This window comes from Triticum aestivum, chromosome 1A (assembly GCF_018294505.1).
Source record: "Triticum aestivum cultivar Chinese Spring chromosome 1A, IWGSC CS RefSeq v2.1, whole genome shotgun sequence".
Lineage (NCBI taxonomy): Eukaryota > Viridiplantae > Streptophyta > Magnoliopsida > Poales > Poaceae > Triticum > Triticum aestivum.
Genome location: NC_057794.1, coordinates 9,027,085 through 9,055,000, shown reverse-complemented (window position 1 = coordinate 9,055,000; position 27,916 = coordinate 9,027,085). Strand labels below are relative to the sequence as shown.

Genomic DNA, 27,916 nt, shown 5'->3' with positions numbered 1-27,916 from the left:
AATTGAACTAGGTATTGAGATACTGACGATCGAATCTCGGGCAAGTAACATACCGATGACAAAGGGAACAACGTATGTTGTTATGCGGTCTGACCGATAAAGATCTTCGTAGAATATGTAGGAGCCAATATGAGCATCCGGGTTCCGCTATTGGTTATTGACCGGAGACGTGTCTCGGTCATGTCTACATTGTTCTCGAACCCGTAGGGTCCGCACGCTTAAAGTTTCGATGACAGTTATATTATGAGTTTATGAGTTTTGATGTACCGAAGTTAGTTCGGAGTCCCGGATGTGATCACGGACATGACGAGGAGTCTCGAAATGGTCGAGACATAAAGATTGATATATTGGACGGCTATATTCGGACACCGAAAGTGTTCCGGGTGATTTCGAAGAAAATCGGAGAGCCGGAGGGTTACCGGAACCCCCCCCCGGGAGAAGTAATGGGCCATATGGGCCTTAGTGGAGAGAGAGAGGGGCAGCCAAAGGTGGGCCGCACGCCTCCTCCCCCCTGGTCCGAATTGGACTAGGAGAGGGGGACGGCGCCCCCCTTTCCCTCTCCCTCCCCACTTCTTTCCCCCTCCTAGTAGGAGTCCTACTCCTACTAGGAGGACTCCTCCTTGGCGCGCCATAGAGGCCGGCCGGCCTCCTCCCCTTGATCCTTTATATACGGGGGCAGGGGGCACCCCTTGACACACAAGTTGATCCACGTGATCATATTCTTAGCCGTGTGCGGTGCCCCCTTCCACCATAGTCCTCGATAATATTGTAGTGGTGCTTAGGCGAAGCCCTGCGACGGTAGTACATCAAGATCATCACCACGCCGTCGTGCTGACGGAACTCTTCCCCGACACTTTGCTGGATCGGAGTCCGGGGATTGTCATCGAGCTAAACGTGTGCTAGAACTCAGAGGTGCCGTAGTTTCGGTGCTTGATCGGTCGGGCCGTGGAGACGTACGACTACATCAACCATACGCTTCCGTTGTCGATCTACAAGGGTACGTAGATCACACTCTCCCCTCTCGTTGCTATGCATCACCATGATCTTGCGTGTGCGTAGGAAATTTTTTGAAATTACTACGTTAGCCAACAGTCACACGGGTACGAACGATTGGAGAAGTGTGAGGCGGGTGAGTTGAGACCTCGCAGCGAGATCACTTGGTTGTCTTGACGTTCAGGCATGACCGTCATGAGCTTGGAACACACGCATCGAAAGATGAACAAGAGTCATATAGTGATGTGATTGGCAAGTTATCCTACCGGTTAAGATTTTTGTCATCAGTGGTGTTACACCAATGGCGAACAATCAAGACATGGATCTTGAATCACTCATAATCAATTTTGAGAGATATTGATTTGAGTGGGAGTGCATTTTGGAATAAAAATGTTTATTCACTAGTGCAAATTTCATTATAAACAAAGTCTAAGTGAAATTTGTGTTTTCCGTTGTAGATCAAATGGCTCGCAACACCACGTTCAACTTAGGCTCGATGTTAGAGAAAGAGAAGTTAGCTACGACTGGAAACAACTATGCGGGCTGGGTTCGTAACCTGAGGATTGTCCTCAGGAGCGCTAAGAAATTGTACGTGCTTGAAATTGCTCTTCCAGCTAAACCGGCGGCAGAGGCCCCGGAATATGAACAAAATGTCTGGGCCACTAAGGATGACGATCACAACTTAGTGCAGTGCCTCATGCTAGCTTGCATGAGTCCAGGGCTTCAAAAATGTTTTGAATTCCATAAACCCCGTGATATGATCCGGGAATTGGATGCTCTGTACAAGGAAACCGCAAAGTCTGAACGATTTGATATCATGAAGGCTTTGATGGAATGCAAGATGGCTGAGGGTAGTTCAGTTGGCGAACACGTGGTCAAAATGATTGGCTATTCTGAAAGTCTTAAAGCCCTGGAATTTCCACTTCCACCTGGCCATATGATGGACATGTTGCTTTCTTCACTCCCCCCGTCTTACGACGGTTTTGTCATGAACTACAACATGACAGGGATGGAGAAGACACCGGAAGAGGTGCTCGCCATGCTGAAAACTACAGAAGGAGGACTGCGGAAAAATCGCAAGCAAGTGTTGCTTGTGAATAAAACCGCTAGTTTCAAAAAGAAAGGCAAGCCAAAGAAGGGCAAGGGCGCCGGTAAGACCGGCTCCCAAAGCAACTCTAAGGGCGGAACCAAGAATGAAACTGAGTGCTTCTACTGCAAGGGCACAGGACACTGGAAGAGAAACTGCAAGAAGTATCTGGAAGATAAGAAGACCGGGAAAACCGGAAAAGGTATAATTGTTATACAAGTTAATGTCATTGACGTTTTGCTTGCTAGCGAAAATTCTAAGTCTTGGGTATTTGATACCGGATCGGTTGCTCACATTTACAACTCGATACAGGGGCTTCAGAAGGTGCGCAAGCTGGCAAAGAATGAAGTCGTGATGCGCGTTGGGAACGGTGCTGGGATCGCCGCTCAAGCCATCGGCACTATGCCTCTACGTCTCCCTTCAGGATTTATCTTAGAACTAAGTAACTGTTATTTTGTTCCACTGTTGTGTAGAAACATTATCTCCGGATCATGTTTAGTACACGATGGGTATTCGTACAAGTCTGAGAACAATGGTTGTTCACTTTATTGTAAGGATATGTTTTATGGATTTGCACCCATTGTTGGGGGCCTTTTCATACTAAATCTTGAATGTGGAAATGATATCTTTAATGTGAATGCTAAACGCCTTAAGAAGGCTGATACCACCACCACTTTCTTGTGGCACTGTCGGCTTGGCCACATCGGAAAGAAACGCATGAAAGACTCCATAAAAATGGAGTTTTACCGTCCTTTGATTTTGAATCATTTGACACATGTAAAGCTTGCTTGATGGGGAAAATGACCAAGACGCCGTTCACGGGTCATCCTAAACGGGCGGATGAATTATTGGAAATAATACATAGTGATGTATGTGGTCCAATGAACACAGCCGCACGGGGTGGGTATTTCTACTTCGTGACTTTTACTGATGATTTAAGTCGGTATGGATATATCTACTTAATGAAGCATAAGTAAGAAACCTTTGAAAAGTTTAAAGAATTTCAGAATGAGGTAGAAAATCATCGTGACAAAAAGATTAAGTTTCTGCGGTCTGATCACGGAGGCGAGTATCTTAGTCATGAGTTTGGCCAACATCTGAGTGACCGTGGAATCGTTTCACAACTTACGCCTCCCGGAACTCCACAGAGAAACGGAGTATCGGAACAACGTAACCGAACCTTGTTGGACATGGTAAGGTCGATGATGTCTCTTACAAATCTTCCGATATCGTTTTGGGGTCACGCACTACTTACTGCTGCTCACACACTAAACAAAGCACCGTCTAAATCTGTTGAGACGACACCACATGAGATGTGGCACGGGAAGAAACCCGACCTGTCGTTTTTTAAAATTTGGGGTTGTGAAGCTTATGTAAAGCGTTTACAACCAAGCAAACTTGATCCCAGATCAGACAAATGTTACTTTGTAGGTTATCCCAAGGAGACAGTTGGGTATTCTTTTTACCACGCCTCCGAGAACAAAGTGTTTGTTGCAAAACATGGAGTCTTTCTTGAGAAAGAGTTTCTCACTAAAGAAGTGAGTGGGAGGACAGTACAACTTAATGAGATTAGTGAATCTTCGACAACCGTTGATATGGCTAAGAAACCGGAAGAAATTCTGCTAATTATCCCTACAACCGATCCGGAAGTTGTCGCATGTGATGCGGAGACTTCAGACAATGTTGTAACTGGACCGCGCAGATCAGGTAGGGCTATCCAGCCACCTGAGTGGTTTCATAACAAAATCTTCATTCTTGAAGACGATGAACCTGCGCACTACAAGGAAGCGATGGCGGGGCCCAGCTCAAAAGAATGGCACAAAGCCATGAGATCTGAAATGGAATCCATGTACGAAAACCAAGTTTGGAACTTGGAGGAACTTCCAGAAGGCGTAAAGCCGGTTGGTTGTAAATGGATTTTCAAAAGAAATACGGACGCGGATGGTAACATTACTATCCACAAAGCTAGACTTGTCGCGAAAGGGTTCACACAAGTTCCAGGAGTGGACTACGACGAGACTTTCTCGCCTGTAGCTATGCTTAGGTCTGTTCGGATATTGCTAGCAATTGCTGCTTATTTCGACTATGAAATATGGCAGATGGATGTCAAAATGGCTTTCCTAAATGGAAACCTCAAAGAGGATGTATACATGATACAGCCAGAAGGTTTTGTCATTCATGAGGATGCTGGAAAGGTATGCAAACTTCAGAAAGCCATTTATGGTCTGAAGCAAGCATCAAGGAGCTGGAACATTCGTTTTGATGAAGTGGTCAAAGAGTTTGGCTTCATCAGGAATGACGAAGAATCTTGTGTTTACAAGAAGTTTAGTGGGAGCGCAAAAGCATTTCTAATCTTGTATGTGGATGACATATTGCTGATTGGAAAAAATATGAATTTTCTTAGCGAAATAAAAGACTCATTGCAAAAGAGGTTTTCAATGAAAGACTTAGGCGAAGCGGCATATGTATTGGGCATCAGAATCTATAGAGATAGATCAAAACGCCTGATAGCGCTTAGCCAAAGCACATACATTGATAAGGTGTTGAAAAGGTTCAACATGGAGAACTCCAAGAAGGGCCTTCTCCCCATGTCACCTGGCATAGTGCTTTGCAAGAATCAGTGTCCTCGGACTCTCGATGAGCGAGTGCAAATGAATGATGTTCCATATGCCTCGGCAGTTGGTTCTATTATGTATGCCATGCTATGTACAAGACCGGATGTTTCCTATGCACTAAGTGTTAGCAGTCGGTACCAAAGTGATCCGGGATTGGAACACTGGGCCGCAGTCAACGGTATTCTTAAGTACCTCAGAAGGACCAAGGATTTACTCCTTGTGTACGGAGGTGATGAAGAGCTTATTGTAAGTGGTTACACTGATGTAGGCTTCATGACTGACCCAGATGACTTCAAATCTCAATCAGGCTATGTTTTCATTCTGAACGGTGGCGCAGTAGATTGGAAAAGTTACAAACAAAAGACTGTGGCGGATTCTACGACGGAGGCGGAATATGTTGCTGCTTCAGAAGCCTCCAAGGAGGCGGTATGGATCAAGCAATTTCTTGAAGACCTTGGTGTGGTTCCTAGTGCCCAGGACCCGGTGGAGATCTATTGTGATAATAGTGGCGCCGTGGCTCAGGCAAGGGAGCCAAGTTCGCACCATAAGACAAGACATATTCAACGCAAATATAAACTCATTCGACATCATGTCGAAGAGGGTTTAGTGAAAGTACGCAAAGTTCACACGGATCTGAATGTGTCAGACCCGATGACAAAGCCTCTACCACGAGCAAAGCATGAGCAACACCGGATAGCCATTGGTGTTAGGGAAGCCATGTAACTGGATTATGACTCGAGTGCAAGTGGGAGTCTGTAGGAGATATGCCCTAGAGGCAGTAATATCAGTTATTTTGTATCTCCTGGTTTGTAATGAAGGTTTATGTTCCATGCTATAACTGCAATGATTCTCGAGTTTGCAAATAAAATGAGGCTTGGAGGGAAACTCATGTGCACGTGTGGGATAATAAACGGTAAAATGTATTCCTAGTCAAGCCTCTATGACTAGCTCAAGTATTGCATGATGATCCTGTTTTCCTGATCATGGGCATGACTATGCCGGCAATTTTGAGGGCACAATTATTAGTAGAACACTTGTGTTGTATCGACCCAATTTGATGTTATGCTATGAGATACATTCGTCACAAGTTAATGGTTAATAACACAGAGAAGTCAATGTTTGCATAATTCCTTAGACCATGAGAGTATCGAGTTCCTTCATACTTGCTTCGTGAACTTTGGGGTATGTTAAACGTCATCTGTAACTGGGTGGCTATTACGGCGGCTTACGGGTTCACGGAAAAGTATGGCAAGTAACGAGATAGCTCAAGATTGGGATTTGCTCCTCCGACGATGGAGAGATATACTCGGGCCCTCTCGGTGTAACAGTATCCATCATCGTCTGGCCAGACACATTGTGATTTGATCACTGGGATGCCGGAACACGGAAACAAGAAAAGAGAACAAAACCGGTAACGAGGTAACTTGCATGGTGGACAAATTGTTGATCCACAGGAATGCAATAAATCTCACCTCGGGTGTTTGTGACATATCGCGAAGCAACAGGAATAGCTCAAGGCAACTGGAGGTTCACTCGAATATTCATTCGTGTGGGTATAGGGGTCAATACGGGTGTCCACGGCTCCGATGTTGATCATTGATCGGAAGAGGTTCCAGGTCATGTCTATACTTCACCGAACCTATAGGGTCACACGCTTAAGGGTCATCTATCTGCTGAATACTAGATAGGGAGTTTGAGAGAAAATCACCGAAAAAGTTTCGGACACCGGAAAAGTTTCGGACAGCGGAATCGTACCGCAGAGAGAGGTCATCGGATGAGTTTCAATGATACCGAAAAGTTGTTTCGGGATATACCATTAAGTCAAATTGGTTTCAGCAAATGCCTGATAATTCTTGGAGGGTGCCAGAATCATTCTGGAAGCTTTTTGGAATTTTCTGAGATAAAAAACGGAAATGTTCCGGAGCTGCCGGAGCCACTTCAGATGCGTTTCGCAAATGAAAATCACTAAAACCGGAATTGTTTCGGAACGCGTTGAAAATTATTATGGTGGGTACTGGAAATGTTCCAAGCCCACATAAATATTTTCAGTTCGAACGGACGCTGAAAAATGTCGTTGTGAATAGTGGAAGTGCTTTTTGGGATATTTTATGGTGAGTCACCTTTTGGGATATTTCCAAAAGGCTTCTAGAAGGGCTTGGGGGCCAAGCATGCTCCTCATGGGGGCCCCCCAAGGGGGTTGGCCGGCCACATGTGTGGGGCTCCATGGAGCTCCACTTCCCTCCCCATTATGCCCTTCATGTGTGACATTTGCATGGGCATTTTGGGTTTTTGTGGGCCATCCCTACCCCTTGGCTTTCCTATAAATAGAGGAGGAGTGGGCAGCCCAAAGCTCATCCCCTTGCTCTCATACACATGCCATGCATTATCTGGCTTCTTCTCTCCCTCCCACGAAAAGGGTTTCGTAGAGCCGTAAGGCTGTCTGGGTTCTGGCAGGAACTAGTTCTGGACGGCGAAGCCCTGCAGGATAGCTGGCACCGTATGTGTGCAACCCCGTAGAGAGGTCGTAGTATCGGTCTTTTGCCCGAGGGGCTATTCGAGTGTCCTCCCGAAGGGCTGTCCGAGTCTCCGTTCGAGTTTCGAGGGTCCTCCCGAAGGGCTGTCCGCGACATCGTCCGGGGGACTGTCCGACCGCCTCCCGACGGGCTGTCCGGCGAGGGAGTACATCCTTGCGGTTGGGAGGTTGTAAATCCTAGCTGCGGGGATCTGCACCAATGATCTCCACCGACTCTTCTTCCGCTGCGCTTCGAGTCGGTACGGAACAGATCAAACCTTGTATGCAGTCTCCATAGTGGTCCTGGGCGTGCTCGCTATACCGAAAATTTTCGTTTTCTGTCGCGTTCCCCAACAATAGGCCCGGATACTATCATTGCATCCGAAGACTATCTTGGAGTTCGAAGAAAGGGGAGCCCGCCTTGCAATGTCGAAGACAAATCTGCGTGCCGGACTCCTTGTCATTGAAGCCAGGTTCAGGGGCTACTGAGGGAGTCCTGGACTAAGGGGTCCTCGGGCTTCCGGCCTGTTATCTATGGGCCGGACTGATGGGCTGTGAAGACATGAAGGCCGAAGACTGCACCGTGTCCGGATTGGACTCCACTTGGCGTGGAAGGAAAGCTTGGCGACGGAAGATTCCTTCTTATGTAACCGACTCCATGTAAACCCTAAATCCTCTCGGTGTCTATATAAACCGAAGGGGATAGTCTGGAAAGGACACCACATATACTCATTACCATAGGCACATAGGCTTGGCGTGGAAGGCAAGCTTGGCGATGGAAGATTCCTTCTAGGGTTTAGCCATTACAATCTCGTGGCAGATCAACTCTTGTAACAGCCATATTCATCAATATCAATCAAGCAGGACATAGGGTTTTACCTCCATAGAGAGGGCCCGAACCTGGGTAAACATCGTGTCCCCCGCCTGCTGTTACCATCGATCCTAGACGCACAGTTCGGGACCCCTACCCGAAATCCGCTGGTTTTGACACCGACAGAGATATCTAGACATTTGACCCCTTTATGAATTGGACTATATCCAAGAGAAGCACATTGCTTTGAACGAAAGGCAAGTTTGCGGGCATTATATGGTCTAAGATTGGGGCAACATGCACAACCAAATGCAAGAAGTGATTTATAATCAGGAGTAATGCCAAAAAGTCGTGGAATGGGAGTTTCAAACTTGATGACTCTGCTAGGAAGCAAATTTATGAGGTATGTGGGAGTCAAGAATGCTTCATCCAAAATTTTAGTGGCATGGATGGATTTGCTGGTAGGGCTAGCCCTACCTCAACAATGTAGCGAGATGTTTCCTTTCTGCAGAACCATTCTGTTATGTGAGATACCAAGTTGCTGGAAGAAAAAGAATTGAGTTTCTTGTATGCACCACCCCAGTTAGTTTGCATGGCGATGATCTTACTGTTTGGTTTTTGTTCAACAAGATTTTGAAAATTCTTGAAAACTTGAAACACTTTAGATCATTTTTTAAAGAGATAGATCCAAGTAAATTTACTAATCAATGAAGCTTACATAATATGAATGTCTACCAACTGAAACAGGAGCTGGCCCCTAAACATCTGAGAATACAAGTTGTAAGGGTGCGGTGGAGATACTGATAGAAATATGATATGGTAGCTGATGACTTTTACCTTGCTGACATGGATCACAAATTCACTCAATACTAGACTCATGAGTGTGAGGAAGCTTATTTCTACTAAGAATAAGTTTAATAATAACTAATGAGGGGTGACCTAATCTACTATGCCACTTTGAAGAGGATGCCTTGATGACAACAAAAGCTTGCTTATTCAGCGATGATGACGATGATATGAGTTGGTAAAGACCTCCCACGCACTCGCCCTTAAGAAGTATTCTCCTCGTGTCCAAGTCCTTAACAAAAAGAAGTAAGGATAAAATTCAATTAGAATACGGTTATCACGAGTAAATCTATGAACTGAGACAAGATTTTTTGAAGTTTCAGGCTTATGTAGAATTTGATTTAGATGCAAATTTTGCATGGGGGTTCTAACAATTGAAGGACCAATATGATTGATTTCCATACCAGAACTACTTACAGTGTGAATTTGATCCGGTCCATGGTATTAGTTTCTTATTGTCAATTTGTCTAGCACACCGGTGATGTGATTTGTGTTGGAAATATGCCCTAGAGGCAATAATAAAAGCATTATTATTATATTTCCTTGTTCATGATAATTGTCTTTATTCATGCTATAATTGTATTATCCGGAAATCGTAATACATGTGTGAATAATAGACACCAACATGTCCCTAGTAAGCCTCTAGTTGACTAGCTCGTTGATCAACAGATAGTCATAGTTTCCTGACTATGGACATTGGATGTCATTGATAACGAGATCACATCATTAGGAGAATGATGTGATGGACAAGACCCAATCCTAAACATAGCATGAGATCGTATAGTTCGTTTGCTAGAGTTTTCCAGTGTCAAGTATCTTTTCCTTAGACCATGAGATCGTGTAACTCCCGGATACCGTAGGAGTGCTTTGGGTATACCAAACGTCACAACGTAACTGGGTGACTATAAAGGTATACTACGGGTATCTTCAAAAGTGTCTGTTGGGTTGACATGGATCAAGACTGGGATTTGTCACTCCGCATGACGGAGAGGTATCACTGGGCCCACTTGGTAATGCATCATCATAATGAGCTCAGAGTGACCAAGTGTCTGGTCACGGGATCATGCATTACGGTACGAGTAAAGTGACTTGCCGGTAACGAGGTTGAACGAGGTATTGGGATACCGACGATCGGATCTCGGGCAAGTAACATACCGATTGACAAAGGGAATTGTATACGGGGTTGCTTGAATCCTCGACATCGTGGTTCATCCGATGAGATCATCGTGGAGCATGTGGGAGCCAACATGGGTATCCAGATCCCGCTGTTGGTTATTGACTGGAGAGCGATCTCGGTCATGTCTACATGTCTCCCGAACCCGTAGGGTCTACACACTTAAGGTTCGGTGACGCTAGGGTTGTAGGGATATGTATATGCAGTAACCTGAATGTTGTTCGGAGTCCCGGATGAGATCCCGGACGTCACGAGGAGTTCCGGAATGGTCCGGAGGTAAAGATTTATATATGGGAAGTCCTGTTTCAGGCATCGGGACAAGTTTCGGGGTTATCGATATTGTACCGGGACCACCGGAAGGGTCCCGGGGGTCCACCGGGTGGGGCCACCTGTCCTGGGGGGCCACATGGGGTGTAGGGGATGCGCCTTGGCCTACATGGGCCAAGGGCACCAGCCCCAAGAGGCCCATGCGCCTAGGGTTTCAAGGGAGGAAGAGTCCTAGGAGGGGAAGGCACCTCCTAGGTGCCTTGGGGAGGAGGGATTCCTCCCCCTTGGCCGCACCCCCCTAGGAGATTGGATCTCCTAGGGCCGGCGCCCCTCCCCTTGGCCCTCCTATATATAGTGGGGGAAGGAGGGCTTTTCATCCACGCCTTTGGTTGCCTCCTTCTCCCTCTCCAACACCTCCTCCTCCTCCATAGTGCTTGGCGAAGCCCTGCCGGAGTACTGCAGCTCTATCAACACCACGCCGTCGTGCTGCTGCTGGTGCCATCTCCCTCAACCTCTCCTCTCCCCTTGCTGGATCAAGAAGGAGGAGACGTGGCTGTTCCGTACGTGTGTTGAACGCGGAGGTGTCGTCCGTTCGGTGCTAGGATCTCCGGTGATTTGGATCACGTCGTGTACGACTACCTCATCCCCGTTCTTTGAACGCTTCCGCTCGTGATCTACAAAGGTATGTAGATGCATCCGATTACTCGTTGCTAGATGAACTCATAGATGGATCTTGGTGAAACCATAGGAAATTTTTTGTTTTCTGCAACGTTCCCCAACAGTGGTATCATGAGCTAGGTCTATGCGTAGTTCTTCTTGCGCGAGTAGAACACAATTTGTTGTGGGCGTAGATGTTGTCAACTTTCTTGCTGTTACTAGTCTTATCTTGCTTCAATGGTATTGTGGGATGAAGCGGCCCGGACCAACCTTACACGTACGCTTACGTGAGACCGGTTCCACCGACTAACATGCACTAGTTGCATAAGGTGGCTGGCGGGTGTCTGTCTCTCCTACTTTAGTTGGAGCGGATTCGATGAAAAGGGTCCTTATGAAGGGTAAATAGAAGTTGACAAATCACGTTGTGGCTTTCACGTAGGTAAGAAAACGTTCTTGCTAGAACCCTACTTCAGCCATGTAAAACATGCAACAACAATTAGAGGACGTCTAACTTGTTTTTGCAGCAAGTGCTTTGTGATATGATATGGCCAAAGTTGTGATGAATGATGAATGATCTATATGTGATGTATGAGATGTTCATGCTATTGTAATAGGAATCACGACTTGCATGTCGATGAGTATGACCACCGGCAGGAGCCATAGGAGTTGTCTTTATTTTTGTATGACCTGCGTGTCATTGAGAAACGCCATGTAAATTACTTTACTTTATTGCTAAACGCGTTAGCCATAGTAGTAGAAGTAATAGTTGGCGAGCAACTTCATGGAGACACAATGATGGAGATCATGATGATGGAGATCATGGTGTCATACCGGTGACAAGATGATCATGGAGCCCCAAGATGGAGATCAAAGGAGCTGTGTGATATTGGCCATATCATGTCACTATTATTATTTGATTGCATGTGATGTTTATCATGTTTTTCATCTTGTTTGCTTAGAACGACGGTAGTAAATAAGATGATCCCTCACAACAATTTCAAGAAGTGTTCTCCCCTAACTGTGCACCGTTGCTAAAGTTCGTCGTTTCGAAGCACCACGTGATGATCGAGTGTGATAGATCCTTACGTTCACATACAACGGGTGTAAGACAGTTTTACACATGCAAAACACTTAGGGTTAACTTGACGATCCTAGCATGTGTATAGACATGGCCTCGGAACACAGAAGACCGAAAGGTTGAGCATGAGTCGTATAGAAGATACGATCAACATGAAGATGTTCACCGACGTTGACTAGTCCGTCTCACGTGATGATCGGACACGGCCTAGTTGACTCGGATCATATGTTATACTTAGATGACTAGAAGAGGGATGTCTATCTAAGTGGGAGTTCATTTAATAATTTGATTAGATGAACTTAATTATCATGAACTTAGTCTAAAATCTTTACAATATGTCTTGTAGATCAAATGGCCAACGTAGTCCTCAACTTCAACGCGTTCCTAGAGAAAACCAAGCTGAAAGACGATGGCAGCAACTATACGGACTGGGTCCGGAACCTGAGGATCATCCTCATAGCTGCCAAGAAAGATTATGTCCTACAAGCACTGCTGGGTGACGCACCTGTTCTCCCTGCAGAACAAGACGTTATGAACGCTTGGCAGGCACGTACCGATGACTACTCCCTCGTTCAGTGCGGCATGCTTTACAGCCTAGAGCCGGGGGTCCAAAAGCGTTTTGAGAGACATGGAGCATATGAGATGTTCGAAGAGCTGAAAATGGTTTTCCAAGCTCATGCCCAGGTCGAGAGATATGAAGTCTCCAACAAATTCTTCAGCTGTAAGATGGAGGAAAATAGTTTTGTCAGTGAGCACATACTCACTATGTCTGGGTTACATAACCGCTTGACTCAGCTGGGAGTTAATCTCCCGGATGATGCGGTTATTGACAGAATCCTTCAGTCGCTTCCACCGAGCTACAAGAGCTTTGTGATGAACTTCAATATGCAGGGGATGGAGAAGACCATTCCTGAAGTATTTGCTATGCTGAAATCAGCAGAGGTAGAAGTCAAGAAGGAACATCAAGTGTTGATGGTCAATAAAACCACTAAGTTCAAGAAGGGTAAGTGTAAAAGGAACTCCAAGAAGGACGGCAAGGGATTTGCCGGGCCCGGCAAGCAAGCTGCCGGGAAGAAGCCAAAGAATGGACCCAAGCTCGAGACTGAGTGCTTTTATTGCAAGGAAAGTGGTCACTGGAAGCGGAACTGCCCCAAATACTTAGCAGACAAGAAGGCCGGCAAAACAAAAGGTATATGTGATATACATGTAATTGATGTGTACCTTACCAGCACTCGTAGTAGCTCCTGGGTATTTGATACCGGTGCAGTTGCTCACATTTGTAACTCAAAGCAAGAGCTGCGGAATAAGTAGAGACTGGCGAAGGACGAGGTGACAATGCGCGTCGGGAATGGTTCCAAGGTCGATGTGATCGCCGTCGGCACGCTGCCTCTACATTTACCTACGGGATTAGTTTTAACCTCAATATTTGTTATTTAGTGCCAGCTTTGAGCATGAACATTGTATCGGGATCTCGTTTAATTCGAGATGGCTACTCATTTAAATCTGAGAATAATGGTTGTTCCATTTATATGAGAGATATGTTTTATGGTCATGCTCCTATGGTAAATGGTTTATTCTTAATGAATCTCGAGCGTATTGCTACACATATTCATAGTGTGAGTACCAAAAGATGTAAGGTTGATAATGATAGTCCCACATACTTGTGGCACTGCCGCCTTGGTCACATAGGTGTCAAACGCATGAAGAAGCTCCATGCAGATGGACTTTTAGAGTCTCTTGATTATGAATCATTTGACACGTGCGAACCATGCCTCATGGGTAAAATGACCAAGACTCTGTTCTCAGGAACAATGGAGCGAGCAACCAACTTATTGGAAATCATACATACTGATGTGTGCGGTCCAATGAGTGTTGAGGCTCGCGATGGCTATCGTTATGTTCTCACCCTCACTGATGACTTGAGTAGATATGGGTATGTCTACTTAATGAAACACAAGTCTGAAACCTTTGAAAAGTTCAAGGAATTTCAGAGTGAGGTTGAGAATCAACGTGACAGGAAAATCAAGTTCCTACGATCAGATCGAGGAGGAGAATACTTGAGTCATGAGTTTGGCACACACTTAAGAAAATATGAAATAGTTTCACAACTCACGCCGCCTGGAACACCTCAGCGTAATGGTGTGTCCGAACGTCGTAATCGCACTCTATTAGATATGGTGCGATCTATGATGTCTCTTGCCGATTTACCGCTATCCTTTTGGGGGTATGCTTTAGAGACTGCCGCATTCACTTTAAATAGGGCTCCGTCGAAATCCGTTGAGACGACACCGTTTGAATTATGGTTTGGTAAGAAACCTAAGTTGTCGTTTCTGAAAGTTTGGGGATGCGATGCTTATGTCAGGAAGCTTCAACCTGAAAAGCTCGAACCCAAGTCGGAAAAATGCGTCTTCATAGGATACCCTAAAGAAACTACTGGGTATACCTTCTACCTCAGATCCGAAGGCAAGATCTTTGTTGCCAAGAATGGGTCCTTTCTGGAGAAAGAGTTTCTCTCGAAAGAAGTAAGTGGAAGGAAAGTAGAACTTGATGAAGTATTACCTCTTGAACCGGAAAATGGCGCAACTCAAGAAAATGTTCCTAAGGTGCCTGCACCGACTAGAGAGGAGGTTAATGATGATGATCAAGATACTTCTGATCAAGCTCCTACTGAAATTCGAAGGTCCACAAGGACACGTTCCGCACCAGAGTGGTACGACAACCCTGTCTTGGAAATCATGTTGTTAGACAACGGTGAACCTTCGAACTATGAAGAAGCGATGGCGGGCCCGGATTCCGACAAATGGCTAGAAGCCATGATATCCGAGATAGGATCCATGTATGAAAACAAAGTATGGACTTTTGACTGACTTGCCCGTTGAGCGGCGAGCCATAGAAAATAAATGGATCTTTAAGAAGAAGACAGACGCGGATGGTAATGTGACCATCTATAAAGCTCGGCTTGTCGCTAAGGGTTATCGACAAGTTCAAGGGGTTGACTACGATGAGACTTTCTCACCGGTAGCGAAGCTGAAGTCCGTCCGAATCATGTTAGCGATTGCCGCTTTCTACGATTATGAGATATGGCAAATGGACGTCAAAACGGCATTCCTTAATGGTTTCCTTAAGGAAGAGTTGTATATGATGCAACCGGAAGGTTTTGTCGATCCTAAGAATGTTAACAAGGTGTGCAAGCTCCAACGCTCGATTTATGGGCTGGTGCAAGCATCTCGGAGTTGGACCATTCGCTTTGATGAGATGATCAAAGCGTTTGGGTTTATGCAGACTTATGGAGAAGCCTGCGTTTACAAGAAAGTGAGTGGGAGCTCTGTAGCATTTCTCATATTATATGTAGATGACATACTTTTGATGGGAAATGATATAGAACTCTTGGACAACATTAAGGCCTACTTGAATAAAAGTTTTTCAATGAAGGACCTTGGAGAAGCTGCTTATATATTAGGCATCAAGATCTATAGAGATAGATCGAGACGCCTCATAGGTCTTTCACAAAGCACATACCTTGATAAGATATTGAAGAAGTTCAATATGGATCATTCTAAGAATGGGTTCTTACCTTTGTTACAAGGTGTGAAATTGAGCTCAGCTCAATGTCCGACCACGGCAGAAGATATAGAGGAGATGAGTGTCATCCCCTATGCCTCAGGCATAGGTTCTATTATGTATGTCATGCTGTGTACCAGACCTGATGTAAACCTTGTCGTAAGTTTGGTAGGAAGGTACCAAAGTAATCCCGGCAAGGAACACTGGACAGCGGTCAAGAATATCCTGAAGTACCTGAAAAGGACTAAGGAAATGTTTCTCGTTTATGGAGGTGACAAACAGCTCGTCGTAAAAGGTTACGTCGATGCTAGCTTCGACACAGATCTGGATGACTCCAAGTCACAAACCGGATACGTGTATATTTTGAATGGTGGGGCAGTAAGCTGGTGCAGTTGCAAGCAGAGCGTCGTGGCGGGATCTACATGTGAAGCGGAGTACATGGCAGCCTCGGATGCGGCACATGAAGCAATATGGGTGAAGGAGTTCATCACCGACCTAGGAGTCATACCCAATGCGTCGGGGCCGATCAAGCTCTTCTGTGATAACACTGGAGCTATTGCTCTTGCCAAGGAGCCCAGGTTTCACAAGAAGACAAGGCACATCAAGCGTCGCTTCAACTCCATTCGTGAAAATGTTCAAGATGGAGACATAGAGATTTGTAAAGTACATACGGACCTGAATGTAGCGGATCCGTTGACTAAACCTCTCCCTAGAGCAAAACATGATCAACACCAGAATTCCATGGGTGTTCGATTCATCACAATGTAACTAGATTATTGACTCTAGTGCAAGTGGGAGACTGTTGGAAATATGCCCTAGAGGCAATAATAAAAGCATTATTATTATATTTCCTTGTTCATGATAATTGTCTTTATTCATGCTATAATTGTATTATCCAAAAATCGTAATACATGTGTGAATAATAGACACCAACATGTCCCTAGTAAGCCTCTAGTTGACTAGCTCGTTGATCAACAGATAGTCATGGTTTCCTGACTATGGACATTGGATGTCATTGATAACGAGATCACATCATTAGGAGAATGATGTGATGAACAAGACCCAATCCTAAACATAGCATGAGATCGGATACCGTAGGAGTGCTTTGGGTATACCAAACGTCACAACGTAACTGGGTGATTATAAAGGTATACTACGGGTATCTCCGAAAGTGTCTGTTGGGTTGACATGGATAAAGACTGGGATTTGTCACTCCGCATGACGGAGAGGTATCACTGGGCCCACTCGGTAATGCATCATCATAATGAGCTCAGAGTGACCAAGTGTCTGGTCACGGGATCATGCATTACGGTACGAGTAAAGTGACTTGCCGGTAACGAGGTTGAACGAGGTATTGGGATACCGACGATCGGATCTCGGGCAAGTAACATACCGATTGACAAAGGGAATTGTATACGGGGTTGCTTGAATCCTCGACATCGTGGTTCATCCGATGAGATCATCGTGGAGCATGTGGGAGCCAACATGGGTATCCAGATCCCGCTGTTGGTTATTGACCGGAGAGCGATCTCGGTCATGTCTACATGTCTCCCGAACCCGTAGGGTCTACACACTTAAGGTTCGGTGACGCTAGGGTTGTAAGGATATGTATATGCAGTAACCCGAATATTGTTCGGAGTCCTGGATGAGATCCCGGACGTCACGAGGAGTTCCGGAATGGTCCGGAGGTAAAGATTTATATATGGAAAGTCCTGTTTCGGGCATCGGGACAAGTTTCGGGGTTATCGATATTGTACCGGGACCACCGGAAGGGTCCCGGGGGTCCACCGGGTGGGGCCACCTGTCCCGGGGGGTCACATGGGCTGTAGGGGATGCACCTTGGCCTACATGGGCCAAGGGCACCAGCCCCAAAAGGCCCATGCGCCTAGGGTTTCAAGGGAGGAAGAGTCCTAGGAGGGGAAGGCACCTCCTAGGTGCCTTGGGGAGGAGGGATTCCTCCCCCTTGGCCGCACCCCCCTAGGAGATTGGATCTCCTAGGGCCGGCGCCCCTCCCCTTGGCCCTCCTATATATAGTGGGGGAAGGAGGGCTTTTCATCCACGCCTTTGGTTGCCTCCTTCTCCCTCTCCAACACCTCATCCTCCTCCATAGCGCTTGGCGAAGCCCTGCCGGAGTACTGCAGCTTCATCAACACCACGCCGCCGTGCTGCTGCTGGTGCCATCTCCCTCAACCTCTCCTCTCCCCTTGCTGAATCAAGAAGGAGGAGACGTGGCTGTTCCGTACGTGTTGAACGCGGAGGTGCCGTCCGTTCGGTGCTAGGATCTCCGGTGATTTGGATCACGTCGTGTACGACTACCTCATCCCCGTTTTTTGAACGCTTCCGCTCGCGATCTACAAAGGTATGTAGATGCATCCGATTACTCGTTGCTAGATGAACTCATAGATGGATCTTGGTGAAACCGTAGGAAATTTTTTATTTTTTGCAACGTTCGTCCTCTGGTGTCCGCATACACGTTGGTGTCGATGCCATAGCCGTCGATCTGCCTCTCTCGTCGCAACAAGTGAAGTGAGCAGGCGGCGGGCAAGTAAAGTAAAGATGGCACAAACCGTCAATCCTGCACGCAGCGCCGCAGGCAAAAGCGTCGTCTCCTGCCGACACCTCCACTCACTCACTCACTCACGTACCACATGTCGCCGTGCATGCATGCATGAGGGGATTCTGGACACCTGCCATGGCAACGTGGAAGTATATATTGGCCGCCGCTCCTCTACTGCCAGCACGTAGCCGCGCCACCACCCAAAGCATAAAGCACCTCTCAACACCCATCGACCACCAACACCAATATGCACTGATCTCTCTCTGCCTGCCTATATAAACTCCTCCTTCTCTTTGCTTGGCTAATTAACACAGCCAGGCCCCGCAGCAGCAGCAGCAGCAGAGAGCTCGGATTTGACACTCGGGTGAAGCAAAAGAGAAAGTGCAGAAGAGAGATGGCGTCCCCTCGTCGCATGGCCGCCGCGCCCGCCGCCGCCCTCCTCATCGTGCTCCTCCTCGTCGCCACAGGTGCGTCCGCCGAGCTTTCTTCCTTCCTCCCAGCGAGCATCTGTAATCTGTAATTGATCACCGGCGCTGGCTTAATTACTTACCGTGGCTGCATTGCAGAGATGGGGACGACGAAGACGGCGGAGGCCCGGACGTGCCAGTCGCAGAGCCACAAGTTCAAGGGCGCCTGCTTCAGCGACACCAACTGCGACAGCGTGTGCCGCACCGAGAACTTCCCCCGCGGGCAGTGCAACCAGCACCACGTCGAGCGCAAGTGCTACTGCGAGCGGGACTGCTGAGCTTAGGATGGCCAGAAATAAAGTACTCCGACTCCATCGGTGTTGCCTCTTCATCTTCATGCATGCATCCATGCATGCTGTTTAGGTGAAGATCGGTTTGCGGTTAATGTGTACTGGTGATGCATGTGGCTTCTCCTTGTTGTGAACTTGTGTTGTGTTGGATTCAGTCAGTTAGTTGGCTTGTCTCTTTTTTCTTTCCAAAAGGATTACAAAGCACCTCTAAAATACGGAAATTGCATTTGGTGACCGAGCTCGCTGGAGGCCTTCAGATTCAAATTTCAAATTTCATCAAAATTCATATTTTTACATTTCAAACAAAATTGAAAAAAAACTACAGATATACATGAAGGCAGATATACATGAAGGCATAACACACATGTGTGTACAATTTCAGGGCAAAACATGTTGAAATGAGGGCTGTGTAAAACAGACAAATCTAGGGTTGTTTAACACATGATAATATTCATCCTCTCAGGCCATGAATTTATTTTTATTTTTTTACAGGTCACATTTCAATGTATTTCATTATGAAAATTTACACACATGTGGGTTTCATTCTTACATACACGCATATTTTTCAGAATTTTTTGGAATATATAGTTTCAATTTGAATTTTTTTTAAATTAAAGACCTCCATGAAGCTCGGCCACCAAAACGCCATTCTCCTCTAAAATAATAATAATAAATAGACCATCGAATCAAACGCACTGTTGCTGTCGCTAGAACGAGACACTGACGCGACGCTGGCCTAAACTTGTCGAGGGAAGCCTTCATGCAAGTGTCTCGAATTATCATCGCTATGTTGCCGTCGTTGATTGACTAAACAAATCTAGCCCACTTGTCTATTAAGCGGAGCAAATAATTTCTTGTTTATTATCTTTTATACTAGAGGCCACTTCGCCCCGCCATTCTTCATTCGTGGAATTTATTTATTCGTGGAATTTATTCTTTTATATCTAGTAGAGTGCCTCACTCGTGCCTAGTAGAGTGTCACGGTCGCTTGTTTAGATTTTATCAATGTTGTCTTATGTTTTAATTACATTATGAAGGTGTTTTTTCATTTGTATATCGTGTCGGGTTTTTCAGAATTTTACATATATATAGGTTACATTCTTACATACATGCATATTTTTTTTTCAGAATTTGACATTCTTACATCGAGAAATAAGAGATCCAGTGAACCTCCCGGCTCCTCACCGCTCGCGATCCCTGGCCGTCCGATCTGGTGGCTTGATCGGATCTGGACCGTCGGATCAAGCCTTCGGACGACCTCGTCCGTCGGATCAAGGAGGAGCTCCTGTAGCAATGAACAGTTACCTCGCCGTAAAGATCTCGTGCCACGGCATTTTCGTAATTTCACTACTCTGTATAAAAATGCACCACCCATAGGGTTAAGATATGACTATGTACGAGTTACCCCTCCCCCTCCCCCGCGCCGCCCCTAGCGGGCGTCTCGAGGGTTGATTCCCCTCCCACTGGCGTAACCTCCCTCTCTCTCCATCTCTCCTCGCCGCCGCACGAGGCTGGCGCCGGGCCATGCCTGGGGCGCGGTCTGGGACTGTGGCGGCAGGGCCGGCTTCGCTCCGGTCTGCATCGGAGGGTCTCGGATCCGGGCGGCGGCCCCTGGCGAGGCTCCCTATCTCCTGCGGCGGGCAGTGGGGTTGGCGTGGTGCCGGCGATCTGGTCGGGTGGCCTGGGGCCTCGCGTGGCTGCCTTGGCGGCTGGTGGCGCCAGATCTGGCTGCTGGCCTTCTTCCTTGCTCGGTGCACTTCTCCTGCGAGGGTCCTTGGGTGTGCTGTATGGTCTGCCTATGGGATGCGGGCGATTCTGGTGGTCGAGATCCAGATAAGGGGAAACCCGGGTCGGCTCCGGCCGGCCGTGACGATGACGACACCCGCGGGCGCCGATTTTTTCATGGAGACGTCTGTCAAGGTCTGCCCTTCCACTCCTCACCACCTAGCTTCTCGGGTGAAAACCTAACTTCGATGGGCGGCGGCGGCGTCTTTGGCGCCGCGACCTTCTTGAAGGCGCCGCCTTAAGGGCTGGGTGGTGGCGGGCGCTGTTTGTGGTCGGTGACAGCTGCCGATGGCGTGCCCTTCTTCGCCCAAGCCTCCGCTTTTCCTCCAACGCGTTCTGGTTCTCCTGGGGGCGTCGTTTTGGAGTAAGTGTTGGCTGGGAGGATGGTGGAGCAGTGCTCCATCTCACACATTAATGGCGGCAGATGTCGGCGGCATCGCGCTGTGGAGGCTCGACGTCCGATGCACGGAGATGGACTCGCGCAGGAGGAGGTTGCTGTTTGGCGTCATGGTGGCGTCAATGGCGGAGTGGCCAGACAAGGTAGAAGCCTCAATTTGGTCTGAAGACGGACATGTGGAAGATAGCGGTGACGACACACGAGTGCGTCTGACCGGATTATGCCCCAGACCCGATATGTGGCTCGGCTGGGGCTTCCGAATGTGTTTCGGTTTCCGGCTTTTGATGTTAGGCTTACGTGAGTGGTTTGGATAGTGGCTCGGCTACCACCCCTTCATCATATTGGATAGGAGTAGTGGCATATGTTGTCAAGATGGTGGATTCAGGCACATTGGTGTAATACTTTGTAAGGTCCTCGAGAATAATCAATAAAGTGGCCGTATGCATCTTCCAGATACAGATGCAGAGGCCGGGGGTCATCCTCTTTTTCTAAAAAAAAAATAGGGTTTCTTCCCAATCGGCTTCCTCCTCTCGTCCTGTACACGCGAGGGAGAGCCGCCGCCTCCTTCCCTTCCATACAAACCCTCTTCCCCGCCTCCCCTCGTCCGCCGCCGCCACCGACCAGCCGCTGTGGCCGACGTCGGGAAGCGCCGCCGCTTTGGCGCTACCACCACCCGTCCCCTCTCGGCGCTGCCCCTCTGCCTCCTCCCCTCCCGTCACACGACCTCGCCGCCCGGAAGACCACCCATGGTGAGCCGCCGCCGATCCACCCGCGCGAGGCGCCATCGATTATCCCTCGGACACGCTGTTGTGCGCAGACACGCCCCCGACTCCCCGGCTCATGCGCCGTCACGCCGACCACCTCCGGCCCTGACCTAGGGTTTGGTGGGCGAGCTCTTGAGAGCCGACCTCACGCCGACCCGAGGTGAACCGCGTCCCATCCATCACGTGAGCATCCTCTTCACTTGCCCCATTTCCTCCGTGTGTGTTCATCCACTCTGCTCGATAATTGATTAAATACGTAAGTTTGTTCATTTGCAGGGGGGCTGGATCCTAAGGGGCAGAGGTGCAATCCTGCAGAGCTGCTGGATCCGAAAATAAAGGTAATTTAAGGCATGCTTTAGGTGATTTTTGCTGCGTCTCAGATTCATTGGTGACATTTTCAGTTACTGTTGTTCAGGTGTGATTGGCCTGACGGCAACTCGGGCTTGCTGAGAACTAAGAGGCAGCAGCAGGGGGGAGAGGGAAATGGGGAAGCCCCTATGCCGGCGTGAGCGACGGTTCCCCAACGAGCTGGTGGCTCATTACCTATCACTCGGAGGATGGCCGAGGCGGGGTTGTTCGACAACACGTCACCACCGAGCTGCTGTAAGTAAGGAATTTTTCCGGGTGGTATTTTGGTGGCCTTTCTTTGCTTGCTCCATCCTTTCTATATTATAAATTGATTGTATTGGCTGCTGCAGCGACAATGGATTTTGTTCTATCCCTTGTGATTAACTGATGTCTGAATCATGGTATAAATGCCACGATCCAGTCAGGATTTACATACAGCACTAACAGTGGAAGCATTATCTTTGTTCAGTTATGTACCTAAGAAAGCTCATGTAGGAATCTGAGGTAGATATGTAGGCGCACTCTCACACAAAGGAAGAGAGATGATAATTTGATGTCAAGGACTCATGGATGGAAATAAAAACACAAGTGGAAATTATTTACTCTTTTACGTAGTTTAAGTTATTGCTTTAGATGAAATTTCATCCTGCTATTCTAATATTATACCCCTATGTTCTTTGCAAGAAATACATTATTTGGTTCTTAGCTTGCTTAAACTCGGTGGTACTTTATCTTCCTCATACATTTTAATTGATTTTGTGCAGGCCGAGATAATGCCGATGCTCAATCCGGATCTGGATGTCTCATCTCTGAACGTTAGAAACGCTGAGAAGTCCATGTAAGCTTGCCCATGCTGGTTCCGCGCAACATTATATCTCTGGACTTTCATACTTCCACAGCTCTAGACATGAACTTCCTGATATGGTAACAAAATTCTGGTGGAGAGACCTCCCATATTTATTAGACTTGCTTGCTTTGGCATGTTACTTCCTCTAAATTTTAAATAGGATATTCTTGGGAATGAGATGTAATTTTAGGAAATAATTAGTATTCAGCACTTTATTTTATCCTGAAACTATTGATCTCTCTCTCTCTCTCTCTCTCTCTCTCTACGTACATCTACATATATCGCACCAGCTGTTCCAGGTAGAGTAGTAGTGGCCACAAAATTTTACTGAGATAATCATGCGAGATTACCGACGAAGAAAATTCTCATAGAAGGATAGAATGGCGGGTATAGATATAATAATATTTGGTGTCAGATATGTTTACTCAGATGATCCAAGAACTGAATGAACCATTGGAATATTTGGTGTCAGATATCTTTTTTTGTATAAGATAACTGGTTTATCTGTTTAGTTGATCCTTACTGTCGGTTGTCCATGACGGAAGTTTAAGTTACTGTTGAAATTGATTAAGTTGAGTTTTCTAATGTTTGCCTCTTTCTAATGTCAATTATCAGGTAAGGACTCCAGTCTAAATGTAATCTATAGTTCTAGGCTATGCAAATAAAATGAAGTACCTGCCTATTTTTAGTGAATGCCCTTGGTGGCTTTGCCATGGGCTCAATAGTTAACATATGTTCGTGATCTGGTAATGCTTTTATTTTTGTAGGCCGCAAAGGCCGTGCGTTGTGTGAATACGTGTCATAGTGGTCAGCAGTGGCAAGCCTCGCCGCGTCCAAACCAATGTTATTCGGCCTCATGTAACATATTCCCTCTTTAGTTTTCAGTCTCCTACTATTACTAATGAAATTTTAGTTATCAAGGGTGTATAATATCTTGGAAGCTTAGTGTCGTATTTGAATGTTCTTCTGCATTTAAGCTAAAATATGTTAATCTGCATTGATTTATTTTCAGTTGAGTATGAAGGAGCAAAGAGCTACATAATTCTTATTCTTTAGTATCCATGTGAATTAGTTTTCACCTCGGTTTGTGTGCTGAAAGCTATTGAAACATATCCATTGTATTGTCAAATGTTGTATTGTGTGAGTCATTTCTTTGTTGTGGATGTCCTCGGCAAGAATGAAGCATGGACCTTAACGTCCCTAGGTATAGCAGATCATCATCCCTTCCTTTTCTAATTTATTTTCGTAGAATAGGATCAACACCCACAGTACAGTCTGGGTTCATAAAGTGTGTGCATTTATCTCCAATGCATTTCTCACAATCTGAAACTTCTTGCTTACAGTTTGTTAAGGTGAAGAAATCTGCTTAGGCTACTGCTTCTTTTTTGAGTATGAGTTCATTTTCCTTTTCCATAGGATGGCTACGATTGAAAAACTCTCTTCAGCTTCTTTTCTCTCTCTATACAATTCCTTTTCACTCTGAACCGAATGAAAAATCTGACGGGACTGCACATATATCTTGCACTGAATCTGGCCATATGTTTAAGTAAAATAGTTCAGGTTATAAGCCCGGAAAGAAATTGAATATAAGATGTGCTTTTGAATTGCTGACGACCAAAGTCCGCAAGTAGGCTATAGTCTTCTGATCTTTCAGCTTATTGCAGTAATATTATTCCTTCTTCTTTTCTCCAGGCAGAAAAGACATACTGATTTGAAGACCACCTCAATTGTTTGGGATCTGGATTGTCTATACATATTTTTTTGGTAGTTGGCAGATCTGGCCCATCATAATTTTGTCCTACTACCATGCAGTTCTATCCTCGACTACCGGTATAATTTGCTTTTGGTGTATCATCCTATCTTTGAACAGAGGGCTGCTGTTCTTACTCAAATTCCACCTAATTTATATGTATAACTGATTTATATGGTTATTTTATGGCATAGCAGATTGGTTCTGCTATGAGCCAATCCCTAATTTATATGGTTCTTCTATGCTATCTTTTGAACTAGACGTAGGCGTTTGTCTGAAAAGAAGTGTTATGCTTTGGTGTTGTTGTAGGTTCCAGAGGGGGCAGAAGAGGAAGCCATTTGCACTCACCAGTAAGTTGGGCAAGGCTACAACCTTCCTTGGTGAGTACTGCCTCGGCTACAACCTCCCTCGGTGAGCTCCATCTTCCTCATGCTCCTCTGCTTCGGCTACTGTATGGGACATGGTCGTGGCTGTGTTGATGCGGTGCTCGTCTGGTTGATGCTCTGTCCTGCTCATGCATCGGTTCCTACACATAAATCCCCAAGACCAACTCTGGTTGATGCTAAAATGTGATGAGGTGGGGGTGCGGTCTGCATCCACGTGCTGCTCGGCGTCACGAGGTCGTTGGCACAGATCCTTGTGCCCATGCCGTTCAACACACCGCAGCTCTTGCCCACAGATCCTCGCGTATTGATTGGCATGCCTTTGGTAGCAGTAGCCCCCATTGGATAGTTTTCTATTCATAAACAGAGAAGCTTTCTTTTACTTGAGAACTGAAGGGATCATGTTACCTGGCGCAAAGGGAATTTTCTTTGTACATATTGATTTATTTACATGTATATGAGATCCACGATTTATGGCTCATACCTGATCCATATGAACTGGAAGTTTTCTTTTCTTCTTAGACATATATCTATCCATTGATATGGCTTCTCCTTTTTCTTATTATTTAACATAGTGTTTTGCTAGCAGTTAAAATAATCCTAAACAATCTGGAAACATATAGTTTTGAATAGACATATTATTTTGCTGAAGAGTTCAGTCCATGCATGTTTGGTTCCTGTCAGTTTAGTTAGTGGCCTATATGAATTTGATTTGGCCCATGATATTTTTGTACAGTTATTGATTTGCTAGCATATATTCTAAACTTAATTTTGTTAGCTCTTATCTGGTGTTCTTTCTTATATTATCTTTTTATCTGACGCAAGCTTACTCTATTCACGAGAGTTTCTCCATGTGTATGAATAAAAGATTTGGGTTCAGAGCACCTTCGGATATATGAAGTTGTTTTCTAATTCTTGTTGGTCAGTCGCAAAGCATTAATTTTTGTTTGCTTTACAATTTTTCAGGAGTAATGGAATGTTAATTGGATGGTGGTTGCATGTTCAAGTATGGGAAATGATGAGCTCCTGCTTCTTTTTATGCCAGCTCTATGCCGTAGGTGAGTTGCGACCTTCTTCCCCGCAAGTTTGTGATAATCAGTTATCCTCCAGAGGGAATTGTGATTGTGATTAGTATCTTTAGACATTGGCCATATTTGTCGGTACTCACCGTTTCTTTCATTTCTCCTCATTTTGTAAATGTATTGGACTCTGGTATATACAACTGAAATCGATGTGCCAAACAACGAGTAGTTCTGAAATGCTGCCTCATCTTTTTTCCATTCGTGTTGTTTCTCATAGTTTTAAACTAAAAGGAGCTATAAAAATTGTCATGTATCTTTCATATTTTTTATGTTGAAGCGGCTACGTAATATCTATGCTACTCACTCTTTGATTGCCTGACCCCCTTCATCCTCCCCTGTAGGTCTCAGACATAAAGAATCTTCCGAGGACCATTTATGACGCATTCTGGTGCAAATAGTGGAAGTCTTTTAGTAAATATATATTCATGTGAAACTGAAATTCAGACAACCTTAGATGAACATTATTTCCTGTCAGTGGATTGATAGTTGTACTAAATCTTGCCCGAGGTACATGCCTACCCTGAAACATGTTATTAAGGAATGTATAAGTGTATATACAATGCTTGTGGTTATGGTTGCTATCTATTATGTTCTTAATTGTGTTTAACTGATGATTTTGATTTTGGTGTACTTCAAACATATATATTAGGTATTATCGGGTGAGCATATGTGTATATATTCAATATGAGTATTATTCGGCTGGATACAATTGGATCAGGTGGGGTGCGGCAAGCTGCACTTGCTATCCTTTTTTAGTAATGCATCATAGCATCCGATCTTTACCCACTTGGCCACGTCGTTGGGACCGGCACCCTCGTGCCAAGGCACGATCTCGATCTAGTATACGCATATTCTTAGAGAAGAATGAAGTTTTTTGGAAAGTTGTTGTGGTGTTTGTACACATGTCGGTCTCAGTGCCAATGGTGGTGGTCGTTTGAGCCTTTTGAGAGGTCCTATCCATGTTAAAATCATGGAATTGCTACTATAACACACATGGATCGGCCCACGAGCTATCTGTCGCTCCCTTAGTTTGACTCCCTATTCCTCTTAGTCGGTTAGCTTTTTTCCGCTCACCTCACTGCACGCTCAAAAAATGCACTATTTTTTAAAATAAATAGGTTAGTTTAAATTAAATATGTTTAAGGATTTTAAAAAATATGTGAACTTACAAGACCATGAATTGTAGAAAATGTTTATGAGTTTAAAATATATTCATGGATCAAAAAATATTTACAAATTAAACAAGTTTCAAATTTTAAAAATGTCCACGAACTTTAAAAACACCCGTGAACTTCAAAATGCTCATGAATGTAATAAATATTAATGAAGCTAAAAAATAAAAAAATGTTTGCAAATTTTAATAAACAATCATAATTAAAACATGTAAGAAAATAAAGAGAAAATGAGAAATAAAACTAAGCAACAAACAACCTAACATGCAGGTCCCATAACGACCCCATAAACCCCGAAGCATCAGAGCGTTTCAAATCGTGAGACCTTAGTATCTCTATAGATGTTCGGAGTTTAGGACTATACCTTATATAATTGTAGTATTTGTTTCATCTTCACGTGTTCTTAGTTTTGGAAATGAAAAGGGAAAGAAAACGAGATGTTTCTTAAGAAATACTAGTGTCGGGGGCTAGAG

General features: G+C 45.5%; 1 protein-coding gene and 1 long non-coding RNA gene across 10 annotated transcripts; both read left to right on the top strand.

The window, feature by feature from the left end:
• Window positions 1-18,363: 18,363 nt before the first annotated feature.
• On the top strand, window positions 18,364-19,069 carry LOC123185219 (defensin Tk-AMP-D1). Its single transcript, XM_044597185.1, has 2 exons — window positions 18,364-18,625; window positions 18,725-19,069. The coding sequence occupies exons 1-2, from the start codon at window positions 18,553-18,555 to the stop codon at window positions 18,901-18,903; spliced, it is 252 nt and encodes an 83-aa protein (XP_044453120.1). The 5' UTR covers window positions 18,364-18,552; the 3' UTR covers window positions 18,904-19,069.
• Window positions 19,070-21,580: 2,511 nt separating this feature from the next.
• LOC123185232 (uncharacterized) lies at window positions 21,581-26,891 on the top strand. 9 transcript variants are annotated; one of them, XR_006493267.1, is made up of 8 exons: window positions 21,581-22,044; window positions 22,138-22,199; window positions 22,277-22,464; window positions 22,974-24,260; window positions 24,749-24,886; window positions 25,116-25,217; window positions 26,156-26,247; window positions 26,613-26,891. It is a non-coding gene; the product is annotated as an uncharacterized lncRNA (long non-coding RNA). The 9 variants fall into 9 exon arrangements; XR_006493252.1 differs by having other exon boundaries at window positions 22,974-24,445; XR_006493271.1 differs by having other exon boundaries at window positions 21,582-22,044; window positions 22,974-23,914.
• The last annotated feature ends 1,025 nt before the right edge of the window (window positions 26,892-27,916 follow it).

What these genes read in the sequence shown, in the direction of transcription:
- LOC123185219 (XM_044597185.1), top strand. Translation starts at nt 18,553, where the DNA reads ATGGCGTCCCCTCGTCGCATGGCCGCCGCGCCCGCCGCCGCCCTCCTC. An exon ending in GCTCCTCCTCGTCGCCACAG is followed by an intron (nt 18,626 to 18,724) that starts GTGCGTCCGCCG and finishes GCTGCATTGCAG; the next exon opens with AGATGGGGACGACGAAGACG.